This window comes from Vanessa tameamea, chromosome 28, assembly GCF_037043105.1.
Source record: "Vanessa tameamea isolate UH-Manoa-2023 chromosome 28, ilVanTame1 primary haplotype, whole genome shotgun sequence".
NCBI classification, from domain to species: domain Eukaryota; kingdom Metazoa; phylum Arthropoda; class Insecta; order Lepidoptera; family Nymphalidae; genus Vanessa; species Vanessa tameamea.
Genome location: NC_087336.1, coordinates 4871807 through 4892655, shown reverse-complemented (window position 1 = coordinate 4892655; position 20849 = coordinate 4871807). Strand labels below are relative to the sequence as shown.

Below are 20849 nucleotides of genomic sequence, written 5' to 3'. Positions count from 1 at the left end.
TACTTCGAGTTCTATATAAACTTTCATCTCAAATTTCCTTCTCTTCAATAATGAATTGTCATCAGTCCCTTGTGCCAATAGTTACTCCGGCTCACTCATTCTTCAAACCAGAACACAACAATACAAAGTATTGCTGTTTAGCGGTAGACTATATAATTCCTGGGTGGTAACTACTTAGAAACGCTCTCACAAAGCCTTTTCACCAAGTAATATTAATCAAATGTAGAATTTTTATTTATCTTTTTACCTACCTTGTTGCTTCCTTGCCCCGGAGAACACGTGAAACTTTTGACTTGACTCCCGTTCTTGTAGTGGGTGAATAGCGATCAGTTCAGTCAAAATAAACAACTTACATTTTTATGATTTTTATTTTAAGATTTACCAAATTTTATATCTAAATATTATGTTAGAGCTTTTGCAGCCAAAATTTGATATAAATATTTCTTTATCTTTATTATATTCGACAATCGAATTTAATTTTGCTAACCGAATAATAATGCAAATTAATATTTTATCCTGGCAACATTGCTTTAATGTAAAAGGTAAAAATACTTGTATTCAGAGCCGTGAAATAATTAATCAAAGTTTAAACTTTAAAGTTATTAACGTCTGAATTTCAAATATAAACAAAAATCAATTTTAATAAAAGTACCTACTACTTTGAGTGTAACCTTTTAGTAAATCCTTCTAGTCAAATAGTTATATTAAAACCGTTATAAATATTATAATAAACATGTCTAGTGCATCAGTGACATCTTCTAAACTTGAGGTAAAAAAAAAACAAAACTAAAGTTCTATGTATGGTACTGCGAATTTTTAAATATATTCCAATATTTCTTTTAGAAAGTAACAACAGAACTAATGCAAGAAATAGAATCAGTACGAGCGCTAAACAGCAGCTTACGAGTGTATTTAGAACATCTGCGATCTTTTAGAAAAAACATAACATCGGTTAACGAAAACTGCAAACAACTAAGCAAAGTTAATTCGCAATGGATCGAGACAATTAATTTAATGAAATGACATCTCACTACTATCTTAAAACCATATTGTGTAATGTTAAACAGTTAATAATTTAAGAAATGAATAGTTGCTTAGGGTGTTTAGAACACTGAATGCTCTCTTTCTGTTATCATTGAATTGTGATTTGAAAGAGGAAGATAGCACTGTTTATTGAATAACCCCCTGAACAAATTTTGTATAGTTTTAAGTAATTTATCTATAATATTTATAGGTATATTAAGTTTACATATACAGTAGAATTTCTGTAAGTTGGATTTCCAGGGATATGTCAAATAATTTGTGTTGTAGAGGTGTGTCGATGTGTATGAAATTGTTAAGGAAATATTCGACTTGTAGAGGTTTAGATTTATTTTTATTCATTGAGTAATATACTTAATAAGTAATAAACTTATTTATTTTCGTACACTGTTTTCTAAATAACTTTAACAGACATTGTCGGCAAATTAAAGTTGGTAACTTATTTTGTTTCTTTGAGTAATCGAGGTAACTAGTTCTAAAATGTCAAGTTGCAAAGGTTGTAAAATCAAACATAATTATGTTATTTGTGACTTTATAGGTAAAGTACAAAATATAATTTAGAATTTTTGAGATTTTGACTTATCGAGGTTCAACTCGCAGAGTATTTAATATTCGAGTTAAAATCATTATCTCTCAATGGATAAAAATTCATTTAATGGTTCTGAATTCAATTTTGTAACTGTACAATTAATAAAAAATATATGTTCTTCAATATTGTAAGAATATTGATTAAAATATTGTCTGTAATTTAGTTTGTTAATCTAGTTCATCATAGCATTTTTAATATAAAGTTTTTGTTAATTCTCTGTTAAATAAAACACTATTTCATAAATATGATTTTATTTAAAATAGTTAAAAAACACACTAGAAAATATAATTTATAAAAAAAAATGTTATATATCAATAAAGCATCAATATTAATTATTATCTGTAAATGGTGTTAAAATATTAGTGTTATTGAGATTCCGAGCTATAACTCTCACTCGATTGATGTACTTTTGATGAAGATTTCTCTGAAATTAGATATTTTTTTAGGTTATATGTCATAAAATACAATATTTATAATATAATTTTTATTATTAATATGAACTAGCTTATACTCAGCCTGCAGTGGCATGCTAGTATTATATAATTATAAACTACCAGACGTCTTCAGCAACAACAGCATTATAGTAAAGTTTTGATTCATTTTGATAAGTTACATTTGTATTCACATAGAAATTAAACAATATAATAATATGAATAAAACAATATGATTATATTTTTTAATTACTTCAAAATGACAAACTGGCAAAGGAGTTTCTCACTTCAGCCACTTATTATCGACATTATAATACTATTTCTTCAAAAAAAATCACATTAAAAATACTACTATAAAAATTGCCGAAACAAAAATTGAATAAAGTCTAACACCAATAAAAATTCATATGGGATTCGTGACCTGTACCGAACGCACCGTAAAAATATTTATTAAAATCAGTGCATATACAAACAAGATTCAACATGAAAGATATATATAATTAATTTAGATAATTTGTAAACCCACCTATCATACATACTGAATACTGCGGTGTGTCACAAGGCAATCCGTAAACTAAACCATTCAAGTGGTCTTGTCTATCAAGATTCAAACAGGAGCTATCCATGGTGAAATCTCCATCCAGCCACGGCGGCATCTAGTGACAAAAAAATGACCTGTAGCTCAAAAATGGATCTTTAGTTAAATTTGTAAAAGGTGTATAAAATACTTAATAATATATCTTCAGATTTAAACTATAGCCAAAGGGAGGTACATAAATTTTGCCACACAGAAAAATAAATTAAAAAAATAGTTACAAATTCGGTAACGGTTTTAAGTTACAAAATATGAAAAAAAACAGACCGATTTTGATAAAAGTAAGGCTTTAGAAGACTTATAGTCGTTAGAAAAGAAAGAATAAAAATTAAATATTGTTCAAAGAAAAACCTGTAGTTTCTCTCTTAATTTCAGAAATTTTAATCCAATACGATAAGAACATCGTATTTTACAAACCAGTCTTGTACATACAACTGTAACTATAATTGCGTTTCGGGAAAATTATTTGCTACGAACCTTAATTAAAAAAATGTATATCACATTTGAAATTATCTAACTTACATACAATCCTATCGAAGAATCACCAAAACTTTTGGGGTCCAGTATCCTTTTGTTATTAGCGGGATTATACCACGAATACGTTATCGCATCAATAGCGATGTCTTTAGTCATATTCAGGCGACCGGATATCCAAATATGTTCCACAGCTAAAATAATGAAAAATGAATAAATATAACTCATAATTAGGTTATTTGTTAAATACTTGTTGACTTCCAGGTTGGATGTATTATTTGCATAGGTATATCATTGTATTTAACTAACATGACTTTATATTTTTAAATGTTGAAAGTAAAAGAAAATAAAAAAAAAGAAAGAGATACTACTGGGTTTCTTTCCGGCTCTTCTCGGTAGAATCTGCATTCTGAACCGGTGGTAGCTTCACTTAATATATTTTGTTAAATGACGATTCAAAAGTGCTCGTAAAAATGCATACTTGAATAAAGTATATGTTGATTTTGAAACAACATTGATCGTTTACAACATAATATGTTTTTTTTAAATATTTATTTGGGACACGCAAATGGGCCACTCAGTGGTAAGTAGTCACCACCGCCCTTAGACATTAACGATGTAAGAAATTTTGATCATTCCTTATTCCTCCTGTCCTTTGTGCCTGTTCAACTGGCTCACTCATCCTTCAAACCGGAACACAAATATACAAAATATTGGTGCTTGATGGTAGAATATATGATGAGTGGGTGGTACCTACCCAGACGAGTTTGCACATAGCCCTACCACCAAGTAAAGAATAACATACAATTCAGCGTAGAGTTAGACAAAACATGTATTTATGCGACGTGCGCTTAGACTTAAATAAAAAAAGAGTATTTATTTAACTTTATTAAAAAATAGGTGTTATTTTTTTAAATTAAATTAATCTATACATAAAGTAATGATGGCGTAATATTTGAAAATCGCACATTCAAACATACGGTTCGTTCTAAAGTCGGGTAAAAAGCAAGAATCGTTTTAAGTTTATGATTAATAATACGCAACAAAAACTCCTGTCACCGTTGCAATTTGCAATGAAATATCGCTTCATACATGTTCTGCTTGCATAATATTTACGAGTAAGGAAAACTATATAACCTAGTAGATAATTAATACGAAGAATTCGTTATAGATTTTTTTTGTCAATAATAATTATTCTTATTATCCATTTCATAATCACTATTATAACATAACATTACATTAACAGCCTGTAAATTTCCCACTGCTGGGCTAAGGCCTCCTCTTCCTTTGAGGAGGTTTGGAGCATATTCCACCACGCTGCTCCAATGCGGGTTGGTGCAATACAAATGTGGCAGAATTTCGTTGAAATTAGACACATGCCTCACGATGTTCTCCTTCACCGCCGAGCACGAGATCAATTATAAACACAAATTAAGCACATGGAAATTCAGTGGTGCTTGCCTGGGTTTAATCCCGAAATCATCGGTTAAGATGCACGCGTTCTAACCACTGGGCCATCTCGGCTCTTGATCACTGTCACTATTCATCATATCATATATTAAAATATTAAGTCCTCCTGCCGTATCTGTACGCGATAAACCCAAAAACTACCAAATCGTACATACGATTTAAGTTGACTAGTATATGATATATATGGTTTTAGTAGTTTTAGGCTGTAGGCATACAGCCTTTATTCTAATACACATACATAATTATATGTGAATCAATACGTATGTAGTAAATATTACGACGATTATTGAAGTTGTCGAATATGCCGACCAATAGAGATGTATAGTATGACACAAACATTTTATGTAGATCCTTATTATACCCGTGTAAAGCCGCGTCTGATATATATAATGAAATAATGTTTATTAGTAATAAAATAATAATAATATTATTTAATTAATTATTAGAAAACTTTAAATTAATGTTTCTATTCAATACTAGGTGGCGCTAAACAAGATTTTGATCACTTACGTTCATCCTTATTTTCTCCCATCGCTAGTAGCAATTGTATCATAATATCGTTACTATCAATGCTTGCGAGGGATCCATTCATCTTTTGACAATTTTCAAAGGCATGTTGCCAATAAAATAGTTGTCTTACTAGAATGTAGTAATAATTGTCGTCACTAGGTGTCGCTAGTGCTGTTTTTAATGTCGGTAAACCTGAAAAGTACGAAAAAAATGCTTAAAAGAACATACTGCAAATAATTAAGATCGTTGTTTATTTAAATGGTTTTTAATATTGTAATAATGTTACAAATACAAGTATACCGTTTTACGACATTCATTGCAAAGTACCTTTAACGACAAAACTTGACGTTCCGTAGTTAAAATCACTTCCAAAGATAGATAGACACAGCACTAGAGTTAAATGATGTTTAATTAAACTTAACTTATAATTAGTTGTGCCGATAATCGTTAAAAAAGTTAACTCTAGGTACATATAATTATGGCAGGAAAATTCTGTTTTTTTTGGTGTATCGTACCACGGTCTTATTTAGGCTGTCTTGTGCAGTATCACAGCCCTACATAGTCACTGGCACTGTAAAAATATAACTTTTCCTCACGATATAATTGCGTCGCTAACCATAAAAGCTAAGAGTTAATGTCTTGTGTCGATAATTATCTTATTTTTCGAACCAAAAAAGAACAAATGAAAAATTATTTACCTTCGTAACATATAAACTGCGTTTTTCTCTCGCAGCGCGCTTCTAAAAACACTGGAGTCCGTGTCGCGTGTCTGTCGACTTGAAGACAACCGCTTTGTTTTATTGATGATCTGTCCCTGTGAAATAATCAATTACTGGTGGTTGATGCTGTGGTTACAGGTATTTATTCGCAGGTATTTATTCATCCGGAATATATTCGCTCAGGCCTATTGCGTTATACGCCTGAATCATTGCCTAAATTAATTTCTATTTTAAAAACTTATCGTAAACGAAAACTAGAACTGTCCGTCAAGTCAAATAACGATCATCATGATAATAAAAAAAAACCACGTGTTGCTGAATACAGTGTAACTAAAAGGGATTGATTAATAAATTGTTTTTCATATTTTAGAATCAATCTTAGATAATACTAAGTTAAATTTCTTATTTTGGAATGTAGAAGTATCAAGCAAGTCATTAACATTTGTTTTGTACCTATGGCGTTGAGCCTACGATTTCCGGACAGATTTATTATAATAAGTAAGGAATTAAATAAATTAAGATTGAATAGAAGTTTTGGTTATGGCAATTATTAACTAATACTGTTTAAATAATTTAGAAATATAAATATGATCTATTTTTGTCATAAAATTTGTTTTAATAATATTGAAATATAAATATGATTTCTTTTTGTCAAGAAATGTGTAAATTTAATTTGTCCGTTATATTTTTAATAAAGAAATTGATAAATAATTAAGCTAATTACAATATATTTCGATTTTTAATTAAGATCAAAAATAATTTTATATTATTTTTTTATTATTATAAGCCATTAATAGTTATTATGTTTGTAACAAAATAAATATGGTCTTGTTGTTGATATAAAAAAAGGATGTCGTAGTTTAGTTAGTAGAAAAGTAAGTTCAGGCGGGCATTCCTCGGACAATTGTAGAACTATTCACTATTCAGACCATTAAATTTATTAATGCAAAAAGTGTTTTTCTGCATTTCTACATGAATCCCGGGGAGAATTCTGGCGAATCGCTTTTTCGACTTCTTCTTCACAGCAATGCTGTATGTTTTCCTCTCGGCACACAATATCGGTTTTATTGTTATGTAAAACCGTTATATTATTGCATACGATAAATAAAACTAATGTTAATATAACCCCTGTCCCCATATGAGGAATATCTAGTTATTTAAATATGACTAAAATTAAAAAAAAAAAACCGTTTAAAATACGTCTTGCAATTTATTTTAGACTCGAGATGGATAAATTGTCTAAACACATCTACTATTGGACGTTCATATGCGTGTTTTGAGTTGAAGGAAAACATCGTGAAAGAAACCTGCATGCGTTGGATGACATGACGTGCTACATTTACCTAAGCCTCCTCTATAAGATTTAATACGAAAAACGAAAAAAAATATACTAGGTTATATAATAATGACCCCCAAACATTGGCGCTCCAGATTGGTCACTATTGCCAACTTCAGTCATACATCTAGTATCATCTATCCTAAATAACTCTTATGTATAAGAAATTCCATTGAAAACTAGTATTTAATATACATCATATAATTACGTTATAAGTCATTTAACGAAAACATAATATAATAAAATGATAATATCCAAAACCTCAGTGGCGGCCAAGGTTGGGCGTCGCTAAACAGTCCCGGATTGAATATGCTTAATCCAGTATCCGTCCAAGTCCAATGTCCCAATGAACCTTTGGCTCCTACCCATGCACTTTCGATACCTAGTGAAATAAAAATAATACATAAAAAAAAAAAAAACTTATACTAGAACATTTCGAATATATTAGTATTAAAAAAAACTTTAAAATGATATCATAAAGTTTCGAATCGATGACCGAACACTTGTAGTAAATATATAATTTTTGACTCACTCGGTCTTGATTTCAGCATCGTTAAACCCAATTTTTTCAAACACTTCATCGTCGAGATGTTGGCCAACCTGTACAAAAATAATTCATACATTTTATTTTATATTTTATACATTTTATTAATTTATTTAGATGTTGAAAAAGAGTAACTACTGAGTTTCTTGCCGGTTCTAACCGGTAGAATCTACATTACGAACCGGTGGTAGCTTTACTTTAAATAGTTTGTTAAATTACGATTCAAAAGAGCTTGTAAAAGCCTACTTGAATAAAGTATATTTTGATTTTGATTTTTTTGATTCAGAGTAATATAACATCGATTCGATATTGAACACTAATCGGTTTCGTCAAAGTTAAAAAGTAACCTAACCGTACTTTCGTATTTAAATAATAATAATAATAATATTTTATTTATTCACATTCCACACTTTTGTTTCTATTTTTAGTATTGTTTGTGTATTTTATGTTTGTGTTTTACTAGTGGGTCTCCCGCGAAACTTCGCGTTTATTCAAAAGATTTTTTAGGAATTTCGAAACCTATGCCAGGTTTTGTTCTGATTTCATTTCATAGTTCGCGCCAAATTATGAAACCGTTTTAAATGAAATTTTTAATGTCAAAGTATACATTAGTTCAGTTATAATTGGAGTTTGTCGATAACAATTTACTTTAACTTTGTTTACGTTTTTCATTTTTTTTCTTATACAGACGTAACCTCTAACCGGACAGTAAACTTTTTCCACTCTCTAAAATTAATTCTTTGTTAAAATGTAACAATTTAGTAAATTGCAATCAAGAGTCCTCTTCATTTTTCTGCACATCTACGGCTGGAGCTCTTCAAAATGACACCATAACGGATTTTTATATGCAGCTATGGTCCCATAATCACTGGGACAATCGGCTTACTCTATTAATATATAAGATTAATAATAATATTTTAAATGATTTATACTCACGACATTTTCTTCATGAGACAGTACGCAGCCGCTTGGTGCCAGTCCATCCGACCGTCAAACAGGTGGTAGAGGCCGGTACGACACCTCACCATCTTCAAGTTCTGCACTTTCACTTCGATTCGAGCGTCTATAAGCAACAAAAACATTGATAATATTACACTGTTCAAAATATCTATTTATTTAAAGGGGAGTTACCACTCATTGATTAATCACGAAATCTTAGCAGGTAGGTTCCTTATAGGGTGTAGACATTGATTGATTTTACGAAAGTCCACCCTTAAGGGGGTTAAACGGGGGTTGGAAGTTTGTGTTTTATAAATTTCGCGCGGATAAAGGCGCAGGTTCGGCTAGTTCTAATAATATAACACCTAGCACCTGACCAACCCCTAAAACTTGAGCGGAGCCGCGGGCAACAAATAGTCTTTATATTAATTAGGCAAAAACAAAATAGTTCAGGAAGCCAATTCTACTAACGTATAACGGTTATAATTCTTTATAGATTCTAATCCGCTCCAACTGTATTGTAACTCAGGATCAATTTAGCTTCGATTACGATACATTTGCTTTCGAAACACTTGGCCCTTGGAGTAATGGTGCAAGAAGCTTCATCAAAAGTATAACACCTCGCCTTATTGCCTCCACTGGTGACAGGAGGGCTGGTTCGTTTTTAGCCCAGAGGATCTGAATTGCGATTCAACGGGGAAATGCTCTAGCATTCTTGCCACCATTCCACGCGGTCAAGATTTATACAGTAACTATTTTTAATTCATATTTGTATATATTTAAGTCCGAGAGCCGAGATGGCCCAGTGGTTAGAACGCGTGCATCTTAACCGATGATTTCGGGTTCAAACCCAGGCAGGCACCACTGAATTTTCATGTGCTTAATTTGTGTTTATAATTCATCTCGTGCTCGGCGGTGAAGGAAAACATCGTGAGGAAACATGCATGTGTCTAATTTCAACGAAATTCTGCCACATGTGTATTCCACCAACCCGCATTGGAGCAGCGTGGTGGAATATGCTCCATACCTTCTCCTCAACGGGAGAGGAGGCCTTAGCCCAACAGTGGGCAATTTACAGGCTGATTATGTATGTATGTATGTATGTATGTATATATTTAAGCACTTAATGATATTACGATACGATCCTAATTATATTCCGATCCAACTTGGATCGAACCGCAACTGATCGTTGTGTTAGTAGAATAGAAAGGCAATGATTCCATTTCGATTCGACTGCTATAAAATGATTTTTTTAGTAGAATTGACCTTTTACCGTTATTCGTGAGTAACAATAACAATAAGGTGTTATTAATAAAAAAGTAAATGGAATTAGAAGGAGGTAACTGTTCGAAATTTAAAATTCGCGCCTTGTTTACATTTTGGTAGCTATTATTGTAATTGATAGAAAAGAAAATGGATTTAGAAGGAGGTAACTGTTCGAAATTTAAAATTCGCGCCTTGTTTACATTTTGGTAGCTAATCATGAGCCTTATTGTCATTAATAAAAAAGAAAATGGAATTAGAAGGAGGTAACTGTTCGAAATTTAAAATTCGCGCCTTGTTTATATTTTGGTAGCTATTCATGAGCCTTATTGTAATTGATAAAAAAGAAAATGGAATTAGAAGGAGGTAACTGTTCGAAATTTGAAAATTGTTATCGTCTTTTCAATAATGAGTAAGGTCCAATTTCATTGTGCATACAGCTAAGTTAATTAGTTCTAAAGTTTCTCTGTTACGATATAATTTTAATCAATAATATTGTAGAATTGTTAATGTTTAGAGTGTTCAATTTTAATATTAAAAATTTAGTATGAATTAAATTCAGTTGTTGGTAGGGCTTTGAGCAAGCCCAACGTTTGGGTAGGTCCAACTAATCAGATATTCTACTGCCAATCAATAGTACTCAATAATGTTGTGTTCCGGCTTAAAGGGCGAGTGAGCCAGTGTAACGTAGGTATGAGCACAATGAACATAAAATCTTCCCGAGGTTGGTGACGTATTGGCTGTGTAAAAAATGTTTAATATTTCTTACAGCGCCATTGGCAATGGTCTGTCTATGGGCAGTCTATGGGCTGTCTATGGTCTCATACCATCAAGTGGCTGTATATATCAATATACAAGATGACAGTAATAATTGACCTGATGAAATAAAATAATGAATATACTCTCTACCTCTTTCACAAGCAAATGGCCTCTCCAAATGACAAGGTAAGTCGAGGAACACAGGCTTGTCATGGTGGACCCTCTCAACCGCAACACAATCCGCTCCCCCCTCCGGTACTGGGACATGGGTTCGATTTAACCACTAAAATATAAAAAAAATATATTTTAACTTTTTTTTTTTAATTAAAAATCACATGGCTTTTTGTCCAACAGCTGATAACCAATCCCTAAAACTAGATCGAAACTGCGGGCGATTAGGGATGTATACCTACTATCTCAGCTAAAAAACTGTCATACCTAGCACTTCGCTGGGCGAAAAAGTAAGGCCGGGTCAACGACATTCAAAAAAAAAAAACAAATGAATCCTTTATAACTATCTACGGACGATTTCGTACGCCGATTTGTCAGTTTCATATCGATACGTCCAGTTGATTTCAGTTGATTTCTAACTGTAACATAAAGAAGGAGCCGAGATGGCCCAGTGGTTAGAACGCGTGAATCTTAACCGATGATTGCAGGTTCAAACCCAGGCAAGCACCAGAGTTTTCATGTGCTTAAATTGTGTTTACAATGCATCTCGTGCTCGGCGGTGAAGGAAAACATCGTGAGGAAACCTGCTTGTGGCTAATTTCAACGAATTTCTGCCACTTGTGAATTCCACCAATCCGCATTGGAGCAGCGTGGTGGAATACGCTCCATACCTTCTCCTCAAAGGGAGAGGAGGCCTTAGCCCAGCAGTGGGAAATTTAAAGGCTGTTAATGTTAATATTTAACATAAAGAAAAAGAAAACAATATATTTATATATACACAGATAAGGGGTATGGGTTGACCAAATAAATACACGTAGAAGACCGTAAATCAGGGAAATGGGCCACCCGCTGTAAGAAATATTACCAATTCCTTATATCCCCAATGTGCTATTAACTTTGGGAACTAAGATGTTATGTCCCTTGTGCCTTTAATTTCACCGTTCAAACTGTAACACAATAATACTAAGTAGTCAATTTTAGCAGTGGAATAAATGATTTTCATGGGGAACCTTTCAGAAGGGCTAGTCTTACTAACTTATAAAAAGCATTAACGTCCCTTTAGTTGTGTTGTTGTTGGATAAAAATGGAAAGTACGTTAAATATTTCGTCTGAAAAGCGCACATCCTATTATCGCGGGCAACACGAGCGTGAACGATAGAAAGCCAATTTTCTCAAAAGTACGTAATATTATTTTCGTTGAATTTCGCTTCGAAACTTATATCATTGCGTTAAGCAATATTTTACATTTATTCAGGTTTTCAAATATAGTTTTAACCGCAACTATATTTTATCTCATTGATAAATCTATGATCTTTGAATCTCGAGATAAGATTGTGGAACATTTTTTATTTTACTCATTTAGAGTAGTGAAACTCTTTAAAAAAAATATTACGTTTAGGTAATATTTAGTATGTACAAAAAACAAAAAAAAAAGAAATCAAATGACAAATTAATACAAAATTAAATTAGGACACAAGCAAATGCAAGATCAATAAACAGTTGATTTAAATAAAAAAAGCATAAAAATTTACATAAAGGAACTAATTACATGCAGCTCAATTCGCCTTTAGTTAAACGATTTTGGTTCCACATCTGTCAGGTCCGCATCGTAAGATTTTGAAAGATCGTCATAACGAAACGCTGAAACGTTTTACATAATAAAATAAATTACTTCAAGTAACCACGCCCGTCTGTACGTCATTTGGGTGCGAGGTGATTACGTCATAATGGTAAACTAAATGTATAACTCTGTGCAAGTCGCGACTTGTTGAGGCGTATGACGTACAGCGCTGAACGCGGCGGAACAGCGCTGAACACAAGCGGTCATCGACGGCCGTTACTTTATGCCTGATTTCCGTGAAAGCTGTAACGAAATAGACGCAGAAAGCTAAACGTATGCGTACGCGTATATATACCGAAATTGTTTTTTTCTATGGACAAAAGCTAATTGAGCTGAATATTTGTCCCTAAATGTAAATTAATCCAAATTCAGAGATAGAGCGTTTATCTCTTTTCAAATTGTAGCCATGGAAAAGCTATTTATATTGATTCAGTATATTTTTACTGCTTCACCCCTGTTTCTTCTTGGCTTTATCCTGATCCCTCTTCACACTTCTACTATAGCGAGAAACCGCCAATACGGACAACCATGGTGAGCAGATTGGACTGCTACAAGTTTAACCTGCCAGCATTAAATGTATACCACACTATCTATCTACCACAATATACCAGCTTCTGCGTTGCCAAATATGACCTTCAAAACAAGACTGAACCATGACCTCATAATTGTCTCTCAGATATGAATGTCGTCCAGAGAAATATATACTTACCATTGGATAGTGTTTTGTAATTTCATCATTTTCATTCGGTAGTACGTCACCAGCCGTCCTCCTTAACTCCACGCCATGACTCCACCGGTAACCTTCAGGGTCTTCAGCTGAATCACGTCTCGCTCCAACCCATATAGATTCTATTGCTGAAATTTCACAATATTCTTGGCAAACGTTTCCATGACCTGTATTTTATCAGGTATTGAAAAAGAATTGGTTAATCTACTTTAAATGAAAAACGATAGTACGGTGGACTCCCGGTAACCAGCGCCTGGCTAATCCGGTACCCCATGTATGCCGACATATCTATTATTATTGAATATTTTTTGGACAATCTTCGCTAATGTAGATAATGCCATGATTGAATAGGACCATGTTGTGAGAATGGTTTTGAGACTGGTTGTGGATGGATATAGAGGTAGGGGACGACCCAAGAAACGATGGATGGATTGTGTGAAAGACGATATGGTTAGAAAGAATGTTACTTGTGAGATGACGTCCGACAGAGAAGTATGGAAGAAGAAGACATGCTGCGCCGACCCCGAGTAAAATTGGGATAAGGGCAGGAGGATGATGAATAGGTTACAACTTGTACGCGCCGTTATTGTGCTTGACGCGTTTTTTTGTTTTGATTCTGATTGCTTAGTTTGAATTTGACTACATGTGATAGCGGTGCAGCCATAATCAAAAAATCTAAATATACTTTATTCAAGTAGGCTTTTATAAGCACTTTTGAATTGTCATTTAACAAACTATAATAAGTGAAGCTACCATCGGTTCGGAATGTAGATTCTACCGAGAATAACCGGCAAGAAACTCATTATTTACTCTTTTTTAACATCTAAAAATACAGTCATGTTGGTTAAATAAGTTAATGAGGTATGATTGGTACTTCAGAGTATAATATATAGAATCTTATCATTGGATCTGTAATTTGTCGGTTTGCAGGTACTCTTTTGTAAAAAATCCTATACTCTAGGAGGACTATAAGAGGTCTAAGGCAGTCTTCTATAATATGCACTGCCCTGCAAAACGTTTGTCGGATTGGGGGTCCACTGTATATATAGATTAGATTAGTTCTAGTATAATTTATGAATAATGTGGAATTATAGGGTATCATACTTAAAAATGGACCGTGTACCATGAAAAAATCTAATCAAATTAGCTGAAACTGAAAATATTTTCAGGTCAGGTTTAAGGCATTAAAAAATAAGCCTACGTCATTCCTTGGACTTCAGGCTTCATTCATAACAAATTTCATCTAATTCGGTTCAGTGGTTTGGCTGTGAAAGAGCAACAGACAGACAGTTACTTTCGCATTTATAATATTAATATAGATAAATTAGTGTGCATGTTATGTAGGCTAATAATAAACTTACAAAACTGTAGTTCGGATAATGCTTCAGCCATAAATTCAGCTTTTTCTCTCGTATCTAACACCGCTAACGTTCCATTGTGGTGACCACTGAAAATAAGAAACATTCAACAGTATTTTTTTAAATTTCCTAACAAGTTCCGCACGAAGAACATTGCTCTGTCAGCCATATGTGAATGAGTAAATGCACTGTTTCTAGTGCAGAGCCGGCATTCAAAACAACATATGCGTGAAATAATGACGTAGTCGTATAAAATTATAAAATGTGAAAAGACGAAAGTAGACAAAGGAACGATTTGATTATTACACAATAGGAGCTTTTTATTCAAAGTAAAGATTCTAAATGATCTCAATTTATTTTTATTTTATACAAAGTTATTTCAAAAAAATTCGCATTCGTGTAAAAGTTACCACAGATATATATATATTTTTAATCTGCATGTGCACCGGGCAAGACGTCATCATTCACCGCACCAACGATCTTGATTCAAAATGGCGGCGCATACTGACAACCGTCAGTCAGCAACGCTCGGTTGATTGTCAAGTTGTTCATTATTAATTCATAAACTAGTGGGTCGCCCGCGAAACTTCCCGTTTATTCAAAATATTCTTTTATGAATTTCAAGACCTATGACAGGTTTTGTTTTGATTCAATTTCAATGTAAGCTGCAAGTCACTCATTTACATTTGGATTTTTTTTTAAAATAGTATAAATTAGTTAAGTTAGAATTGGAGTCTGTCGATAACAATTTACTTTAACTTTGTCTACGTTTTTTTTTCTTATACTCTAACCGGTCAGTAACTTTTTCCAGTATCTAAAATTAATTATTTTTTAAATTGTAACAATATGATTGGTACTTCATAGTATAACATACAGAATCTTATCATTGGATCTGTAATTTGTCGATTTACAGGTACTCTTTTGTAAAAAACTCCGGACTATAGGAGGTCTTAGGCAGTACTCTATAATCTGCACTGCCTTGCAAAACGTTTATCGGATTTCCGGGGGTCCACTAAAATAGGTTAGTTCTATATTTTATGAATAGTGTGATATTAGTGGTAATATAGGGTAAAAAGCCTAGAAAATGAGCCTTTAGTTTGCCAACTATGACAGAAAAAAAAAGTAAATTGCAATCAAGAATCCTCCTCACATTATCTACACATCTGTAGGCTTGAGCTCTTCAAAATGAGACCATAACCGACTTTTTATGTTCAGCTATCGTATCGTCATAATCACTGGGACAAAAATCGGTTTACGTTATTAATATTACACATAAAACAAGATGGCGGCGCATGCTGGCGGTTGCCCGGGGATACGTATTTCGGTTGAACGTTTTTTATTTTTTTTATTGTATAGTTTGGCGGACGAACATATGGGCCATGTTGGTAAGTGGTCACGCCAAGTATCAATCAAGCCGGTGTAACTACAGGCACAAGAGACATAACATCTTAGTTCCCAAGGTTGGTGGCGCATTGGCGAAGTAACAGATTAATATTTCTGGGATGGGCAGTGGTGACCACTTAACATCAGGTGGCCCATTTGCCGGTCTACCTATTACATAAAAAAAAACATCATGTTCATTCATGTAAATAAATATTTTAAGAGAACCTACTAAACATCGTTTTATTTTTAATTAAAACCAATTTCTCACATGATATATACTCACCGGCATAGAATCTTCGCGTTCTCCCAGTTCACTGGTAAATTTTGTATTAAATATTCTTTATCGTTGAATATGTAGGTTTCCCATCGATCTGACGCTGCATACGGAACTGAAAGATCATATATTGCTTATTATTATTATACTGTCCATGAACGTCCCACGACTGGGCAAAAGACGTGGCGCTATCTATAAAACGAGATCAAAAACACGTCATAAAAGCACTTTTGAATCATCATGTGTTGTAGTAGTTTTTACTATATTAAGTGAAGCTACCACCGGTTCGGAATGTAGATTCTACCGAGAAGAACCAGCAAGAAACTCAGTAGTTACTCTTTTTCAACATCTAAAAACACAGTCATGTTAGTTAAATACAATTATATATGTATGTAATATATCCTGCCTGGAAGTCAACAAGCATTATCTTGACAGCTTCGTAAATGTATACCAGATACGAGGCCGCAGAACCCGAGGTACTTGGCTTAAGACCGCAGTTCAGGCGGATAAAAATTTATCGGTTTCTTCAATCAAAATGTACTCAGTAACAGCCCGGAGTGTGGGAGTTGCACGTGTCTGCTCTGATGCCTACGTATACCCAATAGTCCTGCGCCTGAACTCTTTCCAGCCGGGTTAGATTTGCCGTCCCATCGGATAATGAGAGTGAGTGTACACTATTATATGTCCTGCGTAGTTGGTTGGTCTTTTTTGAGAATAGCCGCCGTGGCCGAAGTCGTTTCGGATATCATCATAATCATTATTATACAGTTTTATACAAAACAATATTTTAAGGCCTTATTTTAAATCTACATTGAATTAAAAACGAAAAATATAATACCTCTTTTATTTTCGCAAAGAGGATCGGAATTGCGATTCAACGGGGAAATGCTGCTAGTATTCGTGCCACCATTCCACGCCATCATGATTCATACAGTAACAATTTTTAATTCATATTTTTATATATAAGGACTTAATGTTAATAATCCTTATGTAAATGAATAAATTTAATTTAAAACAATATACCTCTATACTGTTCATTAAAGCTGGCCTCAGAAACAGCAACTGATATTAAGAATAATATATTTTTGAAAATGTTCTTCATTCCGACGGCCTCACTGCTCTTGCAATCGATCGTACTTCGATATGGATTGTGTTTCTGAAAGCGGCTGCCATTAATTACGTAACCTACATGTATTATTAAAAGGTTAAATATTGACATAACAGTTCCACTCCATGTTATTATAAAATTATTACAACATTTATTTCAATAAAATATTCTCACGATCCTGATTGCATTAGTTTCATGGGGATATTTTGTTATATTAATGTTGTTATATTAATATTAAAATAACCTCGTTTTACTACATAAATATGTATGTATACACGGTACATATACCTAAGTAACATTTTTTCAAATTTTTGTCTGTCTGTCTGTCTGTCTGTATGTTTGTTCCGGCTAATCTCTGGAACGGCTGGCCCGATTTCGACGGGACTTTCACTGGCGGATAGCTGATGTAATTATATTATTTTAGAATTATATGTAAAATAATAATAAAGTCACGGCTTTTCTATTAAATTCAAACGCGCTCGAAGTCGCGGGCACAGCTAGTAATATTATATAATAAAACCTCCGAAAAAACGTGGCCAACTCTGGTATAAGTTATATACATATATGTTGGCTTAGATATTATTTCAATTAGACATTGATATAAAACTTGTCATATATTACAAAGATTAACAGTAAAGAGATCATTATTCTTGATATTTCATCGCGTCGCTTATCAGCACCAATTACTATGACTATAGAGTACTGTACTGTACAATAATAACAATTGTCATTTAAACATTTCGACATTCCGTATTCTCACATACAAGCATGTCTAAGGTGACCTTTTCACTTGGTAGGGCTTTGTGCAAGCCCGTCTGGGTAGGTACCACCCAGTCATCAGATATTCTACCGCCAAATAACAGTACTCTATATTGTTGTGTTCCGGTTAGAAGGGTGAATGAGCCAGTGTAATCACAGGCACAAGGGACGTAACATCTTAGTTCCCTAGGTTGGTGGCGCATAGGTGATGTAAGGAATGGTTAATATTTCTTACAGCGCCTTTGTCTATGGGCGGTGGTGACCACTTACCATCATGCTGTGGTGGTTCATATGCTCGTCCGTCAACCAAAGCCATAAAAAAAATAAACTAACACAACGAATTCTTCCAAACAATCTTAAAGTAGACGAAAAAAAAGTAACCAGACTGGCAAAAGCACCCCAGTAAAGCCACCATCACATTGCCGCAGTAACAATCCATTTAAATACGCCGCTAATCTTGACATGTGTCCCAGTAGTTGGCACACCATTCATAACCTTACATTAACAGCTTGTAAATTTCCCACTAAATAGGTAAAAAAGGGATGACCCCTTTGAGGTGAAGGTTTGAATCATATTCTATCACGTTGCTCCAATGCGCGTTGGTGGATACATTTGTGGCAGAATTTCGTTGAAATTAGGCACATGCAGCTGCATGTGTTTCCTCACGATGTTCTCCTTCACCGCCGAGCACGAGATGAATTATAAACACAAATTAAGCACATGAAAATTCAGTGGCGCTTGCCTGGGTTTGACCCGCAATCATCGGTTAAGATGCACGCGTTCTAACCACTGGGCTATCTCAGCTCTTCTAACCCCTGGGCCATCTCAGCTCCCTCCATATTGGAACGATACTAAGTATTTCGAATCAACGGGGTCGCTACCGTTTCACGCGGTCATGATTTGTACAGTAAATATTTTTAATTTTTATCTGTATATAATTAAGACTTTAATTTGATTGTCATTTTAAAATTTTCAAAATTCAGTAGAATGTTTATATGTATAAAAGGGAAATACCACTCACTGATTAATCACGAAATCTCAGAAACTATAACACGTACAAACTTGATATTTGGCAGGAAGGTACCTTATAGGTTGTAGACATCTCCTAACTCCACCCCTAACGGGGTAAAACAGGGGTTGGAAGTTTGTGTCTTATAAACTTCGCTCGATTAAACCGCAGCTTCAGCTAGTTTGATATATAATTCATAATTCAATGCTATTTTTGTAAAACAATTTTGAATAAATAAGGCAATCGTAATAAATTTCATGCCGAACATCATTAGTTATTATTAGGAAATATTTCAATAGACGCTAGACGGATAGCGTTATGCAAACTTGTGCAAGATTACACATTCGATCAAGAGCAGGTATCGTCTTTGTAGTGAAAACTTGTATATTGAAAGCGAGGAAACTAAATATCAATTCAGTTTCACCCGTATTATGTTAGTATTTATTTTGTTTTATCTGCATTTTTATTTTTTTATATCCAAGGCAACAGTTCTACAAACAAATTTGTACTTCATGGCAATAGAATCGAAACATTATCGTAGCCGTTTTACCATTTTTTTAGGGTTCCATACCCAAAGAGTTAAAAAGGCACCCCATTCCTAAGACTCTGTTGTCCGTCCGTCTGTCTGTCCGCCTGTCAGCGGGCCGTATCTCATGAACCGTGATAGTTAGACAGTTGGAATTTTAAAAAATCTCAAAAACAGTATAAAATAAATATTAATGCCAAACAAAAAACGTTTTTGCCGTTTTTATAGATAAGCTAAGCCAATTTCTTCTATTCTACTAACACAACGATTTAGTTGCGATTCGGTCAAAGTTAGATCGGAATAGAATCGTAACCGATATAAATAAGTCGAAATGGCGTTCAGTTGCGATTAAACTGAGTTTTTGTGAGCAGTAGTCGAAGTTGGTTCGGACTACAATCGGGGGCGTAGCATAAAAGTTGTATGTTAGTCGACGTCTAACATCAAACGTGTTGATCTGGTGTATTTTTCTATTGTGTCAAGTTTGATCTGATGTGTGATCATCCTTGTTTTACGATTACATTATTGTGACACCCTTATTAACATACTCAAATCAATATAATGCTTTATTCCAGTAGACTCTTACGAGGAATTTTGAAGTGGCAGAGCCGAGATGGCCCAGTGGTTAGAACGCGTGCATCTTAACCGATGATTTCGGGTTCAAACCCAGGCAGGCACCACTGAATTTACATGTGCTTAATTTGTTTATAATTCATCTCGTGCTCGGCGGTGAAGGAAAACATCGTGAGGAAACCTACATGTGTCTAATTTCAACGAAATTCTGCCAAATGTGTATTCCACCAACCCGCATTGGAGCAGCGTGGTGGAATATGCTCCAAACCTTCTCCTCAACGGGAGAGGAGGCCTTAGCCCAGCAGTGGGAAATTTACAGGCTGATTATGTTATGTTTATGTTTATTTTAAAAGTGTATCTAAATCTAAATATTTTTGATCAATTTCATACTTACGTGTTATAATCAATCAATTTGAAAACACATTCATGATGTGATGCTTATATCCTCTATGTTATAAATATTAAAGTAAATGTCGTATATGACTTTGTGATATCACAAACATGTTCTGAAATGTGATTCGATTTTTATTAGAGAATATTAGATCTACGGTGAAAACGATCTTTAGGTAGGAATATAATAACATGTCCTGACTAAGCGGTTCGTCATCACCGAGCGTAAATTAAGTACTACATGAACTTTGGTGAGTAGGATCGATTCATTGCGCAGTCACCT

The 20849-nt window shown here is 33.8% G+C and overlaps 1 protein-coding gene across 1 annotated transcript; it reads right to left on the bottom strand.

Annotated features, from left to right (window-relative positions):
- Positions 1 to 1976: 1976 nt before the first annotated feature.
- LOC113391810 (macrophage mannose receptor 1-like) lies at positions 1977 to 17466 on the bottom strand. Its single transcript, XM_026627895.2, has 13 exons — positions 17228 to 17466; positions 16214 to 16319; positions 14551 to 14636; positions 13172 to 13317; positions 10821 to 10953; positions 8646 to 8772; positions 7698 to 7765; positions 7427 to 7547; positions 5809 to 5924; positions 5111 to 5302; positions 3179 to 3324; positions 2588 to 2717; positions 1977 to 2054 (listed from the first exon to the last, which is right to left on the bottom strand). Exons 1-13 carry the CDS (start codon positions 17421 to 17423, stop codon positions 1996 to 1998), a joined length of 1626 nt encoding a protein of 541 aa, XP_026483680.2. The 5' UTR covers positions 17424 to 17466; the 3' UTR covers positions 1977 to 1995.
- Positions 17467 to 20849: the final 3383 nt, after the last annotated feature.